Genomic DNA, 7420 nt, shown 5'->3' on the forward strand with positions numbered 1-7420 from the left:
CATAAATACACAAGCAGTGAAAGTAAACGGTCTTGGCTGTAATCGTGTGGCCTCCCCCCCCCCACACACCATTTTTTAAAAAAACAAAACGTTTTTGATATCCTTCCTTTCAGTAGCATCATTTCCTCTTTTTGTTAGGCTAGGGTATTTCCACTCCTCGCAGACCATTCATACCTGCAGTGTACGTATCATCAGTTAAGAAATAAAATGGCTTTAGTGCAGTATGGCTGCCGCCAGTTAAGGCAGGGACAACCTTTCCTTCCCATGTCCTTGCTGCTCCTGGTGGGCTGGTGGCACTTAGGCCTAGATGTCACATTCCAGAGTAATATTTTTACATGTGCATTTTGAGGCCATATAAAAGAATATGGCTGCTTCATGCAAACAGACATGGTGGTGACCGTGGAGACCAGCTGGGGCTGTGACTGTCTTTCCAGGGTGTAGTCACTTTTCCCCACACTGTGCTTGATGCATATATGTAATCCTGTTTGTTGTAAATTTGACTTTGACTCGGGACACTAATGGTTACTGGGAGCCACTCCCCCATACTCTCCCTTCCAGTCTCCTCTTCATTGCCAGGTTGTGCTGTGCTGAGTTATGCATGCAGAGAGCCAGTTTCGTGTAGTAGTTAGGAGTGCGGACTTCTAATCTGGTATGCTGGGTTCGATTCTGCACTCCTCACATGCAGCCAGCTGGGTGACCTTGGGCTCATCACAACACTGATAAAGCTGTTCTTAACAAGCAGTGATATCAGGGCTCTCTCAGTCTCACCTATCTCACAGGGTATCTGTTGTGGGGAGAGGAAAGTGAAGGTGACTGTAAGCCGCTTTGAGACTCCTTCTTCTTCTTCTTCTTCTTCTTCTTCTTCTTCTTCTTCTTCTTCTTCTTCTTCTTCTTCTTCTTCTTCTTTTTGGAGTGTGGGTAGTTTGAGGACTCACAAGCAAATGGGTGGGTAGCTGGGGAGGCAGTGGGCCTCACTTGGAGCCCTGGTCCTCAGCAGCTGCTCCATTTCACCATCTGTCCTGGAGGCATGGACTCCCTCAAAGTAGCCCATGAACAATCCAAGATCCCGTTAACCTCCCATATCCCTTTCCATTGCTCAGGCAGTGAATTATGTACACTTGAGGAGATATTTAAAAATATATCATTTGTGTGCTATTAGAAAGTGGCTGTATATGTGACTGTTTTCCCAGGTTGTAATCCGATTATTAGCAGACCAACAACTATGAGCCCAATTCACTACCTCTCTTACCTTTTGGCAGCTGAAGGCATGAATTCAGAGGACTTGATTGAAACCTGACAACTCCCCTTTAATTGCCAGGAGCTTGGCGATACACGGTGTGCATTGTACAGATGCCATGTAATTAAGTTTTATTTTTATCAGGCTGAAGCAAACACAGGCATCAAGCTTTCTTATGCATCAGGTTTCTGGGGAGAGGGGGAAAGGGATGCCAGCTTTCTTAAGAGATTTAACCCACTACATTCACTTTACTACATTAATTTCACAAAAGATCTCAATGGGGACAGCTATCCTCAAAGCTTGTCACTTTTCTTTGGTCTGTAAGATGTATGTGTGTGTCTATGCAGGGAATACCACAGCCTGGATCTCAAAACTGGACTACTCGTCCCATGCATTCAGTAGAGCTTATGACTGACTTATCCTTTTGACTTACTTCTCCCACCTGTGACACATGCCAAGGGGACTTTCAGAAAGAGATTCTGTTCAGGCTATTGTCAAAGGGAAGAAGTTCCACCCATTCCTGGGAGAGGACTGCCTAAATTAGCCCTTTGGATCCCCTCTTGAGGAACTGCTTATCACTGCTTAGCCACATTCTCCAGATTTCTTTTCTCCGGCCATGTCACTGATTAGCTTCTTTTAGACACTTACATGAGTCAACTGGCCATCTTTTAGCCATGCTCCTTTAGATAATTTCCCATCAAGGGGGAAGTCATTGTTGCCCTCTTGTTGACCACAAATCTTTCCGAACAAGGCTGGCCTCAAGCTGTCTCCAAACAAAACAAAGCTTCCTTGGCACAGAAAGAGAACGCTTTCCCATGACTAAACAGCCAGCGATTTCCCCGACAGGAATGGAAAGACTCAGACCCATGTTGGCAACCTCACAAACACAGTTATTTCTCCTTCTCATTTGCTTTTAGACTGAACTGCTCCTGCTGGTTAAAAATATTTACTGTAAGTGGCCTTGAGTGAGCTTGTTCAGATTTCGAGTGGGGGGGGGGAATGTTCAGAAGCATCAAGGTGTATCACAATTTGTACAGATGGTGGTGCTTCTGCTGTGGTTCTTCTGCTGAATCACTGAACATCTAGGTCCCTAGCAAGGCGAGTAATAGTCCTGGAATCACACCTGTAGATATGCTCTACTAACAGGAACAGTACTGTTGATAACATGGATTTTTATATTTCATTCTGGTTTGCATTTTATAGTCAGGTGGCTGGCACTGATAAATGTTAAGAGATACTAAGAGAGCAGTTTTGAAAAATGGACAAATCAAAATTCCCCAGGGATCTTCAGGCTAAGTCCTAGCTTCTGGAGTGGCTATTTTAAATCGATCTCGCTGGTTTACACAAAAGGCCAATTTAGTTGACCTTGGGAGGTTAAAGTGATAAACTTCTGAGCATGAGCCAACAGCTTCTGGATTTGGGCACAGCGTGATGAATGCCAAATAATACAAGCACAAAATACCTTCATGAGAAATCTCAACTATAAGAGAGTGCAATTTCTTTCAGGTTTATGCATTTTGGAGATCAAAAATATCAGTATTCCTTAATATTCTTGAATCTGAATACAGTATAGAATATTGGGAAATACCAGTATGGTATTGGGATTCAGGATTTTTCAGGAATCCTGTTTTTCTGACTCCATTATACCCCACGGGGATTATTATTCTCAATGGAGAATCGATCTGGTGGTATCCAGGGGTCAGGGGGGGGCTCTGTTTTTTTTAGTTAGAGGCACCAAATTTACAGCATAGCTGCTGGTGCCTCTCAGAAGATCTCCCAAGTTTCAAAAAGATCAGACTGGGGGGCCAAGTTCTATGCATGAGGTAGATCTACTCAGAAGACAGTTGAATGTTGTGAGCTAGAAAAATTCAAGTGGATAGCCATGTTGGTATGTAGTACAACAAAATTTGAGTCCAGTGGCACCTTTAAGAACAACAAAGATTTAATCCCTGTTGGTCTTAAAGGTGCCACTGGACTCGAATTTTATGAGCTAGAAAATATTCTTATCATAAATTCTTTTTATTTATTCTTTGAACTCTGCTTAATAAAATCAAGCGCAGATCTTCTGTGCCACAGAATAACATTCAGGAAGTATGCAGGTGCGTGGGAAATGTTTGCTTCATGATTTGATCAGAAATTAGCAGGTTTATCTCGGTTTGACACCTGGCTGGATGACGTGCATGTTGCTGTACTGAAATAGGTAGTACCAACCAGCTATGCAGTTCTTTGTTAATTCTGAAGTGGAAGACAGAATGATGAGTGGCTGCAATCTTTCAAGATGCTTGCCACAGGTGCCCAGGGATTGTGTGTTGCTTCCATTGCATACCAGGGACAGTTAGGGCTTCTCTTGGTCTACTGTCTACTTTGATGAACAGGGGCCTGGCTGAGCAAGCAGACTCTGGAGTTAGGATGTTAATTTTGGGAGACTTTAACACTTATATCTAAGTTGTCTGGCTATGTTAGGACTTCCTGGTCAGCCTGGCAACTGTGGAACTGTCCTACCAGATATTGGGCTTTACATACACAGAAAGGTCATATGCTGGGTCTAATTTTCAGTTGGTGTTTTATAGATTACAGCAGAGATTTTGACTGTGTGGATCAAAAACTGTTATAACTGGCAGCTGTCTAATTGTTCCATTCAACCTCAAAAACCTCCCAAAATCATCTTCAGTTTTTCTTCAGTGTTGAAGAGAAATCCACTCTGAAGGCCCAGAGATGGATGCCAGCCAATAATAGTCCCATCAATTTAACCAGAGGCCTCACTTCTTAAAGTGCCTCACTTCTTTCAAACCTGCAGAAAGGATGATATGATTCTCACATAATTTGCCAGCTACTGCCAAAGGGACAGAGCTGTGACAGAGAACATTCTTGTGTGGGTTGAGAATATCTCTTAAAGACACCCATGATTTGCCTGTGCTCATAGAGGAAGAGGCACTGTTTCAAGGATGTGAGCACCATACCATAAGGGGCTCTAAAATGCACAAACTGTAACTTTGAAAGAGGTTTGCCTGATCTGGGTTGGGAAATACCTGGAAACTCTGGAAGTAGAGCCAGGAGTGGGTGGGACTGGGGAGGGTCCTCAGTGGAGGATAATGCTATGCAGCCATTTTCTCCAGGGGAACTGATCTATCACCTGGAGATTAGCTATAATTCCAGGGGATCCCTGGATCTGACTTGGAGCCTGGCATCCCTACCCTGAATTAGACCTAGAAATAAACTGGTAAACTGTACAGTTGATAGGCTTAATAATGCTTTAATGTGACTGGTTTGATGGCCATTGTCAACAAATGTTTGACTTCTTTTTGAAATAGCTGTAAGTTCCATCATCTTCAAGGGCAGCACCACAAAGCATACTTAGACAGTAGTCTAAAGGTTAGAGTAGCATGGATCAATATGGTAAGGTCAGCTGTATCCAACACTGACAACAATAATAACCAGTTTCTTCACTTATTCTACAGCCACCCTCCACCCCAAATCAATAAGGCACTCTGGAAGCATTCACTGATTTTGAAACTTTGAAAATGCTGGTCTTATAGAAGGCCTAAAAATGAAGTGGCTGAATTCTATTCTCTGTTGTTGATGGTTTTAGAGCTTAATGGAATAATATGAAGGGTGACATAGTATTGTCCTGACTACATTAAAGGTCCAGTTTTGTTTTAAAATGCAGTTGCATCCTGTAAGATGGAAAACAGCCCCTGAGAATATAAGTAAATATAACAGCTAAACTGAGAAATGACACCATTGACTAATGTTTCCTGTGGGGAATTTTTCAAACCAGTCTAATACTTCTAAGCATAATGAGAAGATGAATGCCTGTTAAGGAGCCCCTGCTGTTGTTAAGGAAGACAGAAATGTTATCCAGTGTCATTCTGGTCAAGTAATCAAGTAAGACAGGAAGTCTCTGTTTCAAATTTCACTTCATGAACTTGCTGAATGAATGTCAAAAAAGGTGCTTGCTGGCACTATCAGATGCAATACAGGAATTAGAATAGTAACTTATTTTCATTTGTGTAAGGATTTTCTTTTGTAAGGATTACTCAGAAAATGTTTGTGAAATGCGTTGAGTACTTAGAATAACATGCTGGGCCTATCAAGTATTATTTATTATCTAATGTGCATCTTCATAGCCATAATTTAAATATACGATAATGATAAATATATATACAGGTATTACAGTTTTTGCAGCAAAACTGTCATATAGATTGGTTCCTATTTCTTTTCTGCCGGGATGAGAAGGAAGACCGGCACTCTTGAATGATTTCCCTTCACTGTGCATCCCACAATCCCAGTTCCCATTTTTGGGTTCATAAGGGACCCCCCCTTCCTTTTGCACTAGTAGAACTGTGGATAGGATGCAAGATATAACATTTAGAAATGTTCCCCACACATGGTGTGCAAAAAGTTTTCACATTTATGTGTGTGTTACACATGCTATGTGTCTGCAGATTTGATAATGTTAATCCAAATAATCCAAAAATAATCCAAAAGCATTTTTCATTTATTGTAACATTGGGACCATTTCTGCATGGAAATGCAAGTGTCTTCCTGCTTGCAAACACAGGATGGTAAATCTCGCATTTTCAGCACTCTGCCCCTTTTTGACTCCTGACGAGGCTGCAAAGGTTAACAAGCCAAACTTCTCCCTTCACTCCTTGGCTTGTCAAGCACATGAAGCCACCAATCACAGCACAGCTTGTGGACTGAAACTTTCTCCCCACTTCAGCCCCCCAAATAATTTCTTTTTAAAAAAGGCAGTTCCACATTGCTATGCGGTAATGCCACAACACAGATGCATTTTCAATAAAAAATAAACACTGCCCGGTTGCTATGGAGAAACTGCAGAATGATACAGCATTCCCCCCCTTGGGGGGATTCATATATATTTTTTTTACTTTATTTCTCTCTGGGTGGATTTCTGAGATGCTGCACATGATTCCTAGAGCCCAAAAATACATTTTGTGCTAATGTTTGGCTTTAAAACAAGGTGCCCAGACCCCTGTATGATCAGGAGAAAGCTATTAGATCATCCACCCCTTCATTTTGTCAGCTCATTTCTCACCTCTAGAAAATGCAAATGGGACTGTTTTGCCTGCCCCAGTTGTTAGAAGGCTAGACAGGTAACTGAAGTCCAAAAAGACATTTGGTGTAAATGTTTGGCTTTAGAACAAGGTACTCAGACCCCTGTATGATTGGGAGAAGGCTGCCAGATCACTCGCCCACCCCCTCTTTCCCAGCTCATTTTTCACTTCCTGCTTTGCTTGCCTGATCCCAAAAGGACCATGGACACTTTAAAGAAGATTTTATTTCACCTTTGACAATGTAGGTTTGTGGTTGCACTGCAACATGGACTGCATTATTTTTAAATATATATATAATACTCCGAGCAGGAAATGGAGAAGGGAGGGCGGGACAAAGCTGCCAAGGCTATCACACATTTCCCCCTCCATATGGTCTTATCCCTGGTTGCTCATCAATGGGACATGGAATTTAGGGTGGTAAATCCAGTTTTGCCAATTCCCAAAACTGCAAGTTAAAAATGGCCAAATCGCGACCCAGCAACTGGACAGCATTGGGATACAGGCAACGTCATGTGGAAGGGGCTCTAAAAGCTGCCAACATTTGAAGGCTGTCCAGGAACATATTCCTTGTGCAGAAATGGTCTGGGAAGTTGTTCAATTAAGCTGATTTCCCTGTCCTGCCCTTTAAGGGAGCTGTCTGCTCCCTGGGCCCCTACCATGACATGAAGTGCGGAGGAAGACATAAGGAACACATTTGAGCAGAGTGTTTTGAGTTGGGCATTTTGTGCTGAGGGAAATAATGAAAAGAGTTAATTTCCTTTCATCTTAGGGCCAATGGAATGAAAAGTGCGATAGAATTTGAAAGGAGTAATGGAACACTGCCAAGGATTACAAAATGAGAGTCTGGATGCGACGAGAGTCACAAGAATTACAGTTAACAAGAGGGGGAATTTGTATGAAAACCGAAATGCTTAATTTAATTAAAGTAAATCGGAAAAAAATCTCTTGTGTTCAGCTTGACTAAGAAGATGGTACTGGAAAAGCGAGTACAGGATGGCTTGATTCAAAAGAGTGCAAGCTCTTCTGTTCCTGTAGTGAGTGGGAAATAGAAGTGGCATACAGGTGCGGTTTGCAAATTAGGGCAAACTACTATAGTTCCAGGGTC

At 42.2% G+C, this 7420-nt stretch overlaps 1 protein-coding gene across 1 annotated transcript in view; it reads left to right on the forward strand.

Annotated features, from left to right (window-relative positions):
- Window positions 1-7217, forward strand: part of CDC14A (cell division cycle 14A) — a 125678-nt gene extending 118461 nt beyond the window's left edge. The window contains exon 15 of the mRNA XM_077332869.1: window positions 7085-7217. Coding sequence (XP_077188984.1) covers window positions 7085-7154 — 70 coding nt within the window. The 3' untranslated portion in view covers window positions 7155-7217. The remainder of the gene's footprint in view (window positions 1-7084) is intronic.
- The last annotated feature ends 203 nt before the right edge of the window (window positions 7218-7420 follow it).

The sequence above is a fragment of the Paroedura picta genome, chromosome 4 (assembly GCF_049243985.1).
Source record: "Paroedura picta isolate Pp20150507F chromosome 4, Ppicta_v3.0, whole genome shotgun sequence".
Lineage (NCBI taxonomy): Eukaryota > Metazoa > Chordata > Lepidosauria > Squamata > Gekkonidae > Paroedura > Paroedura picta.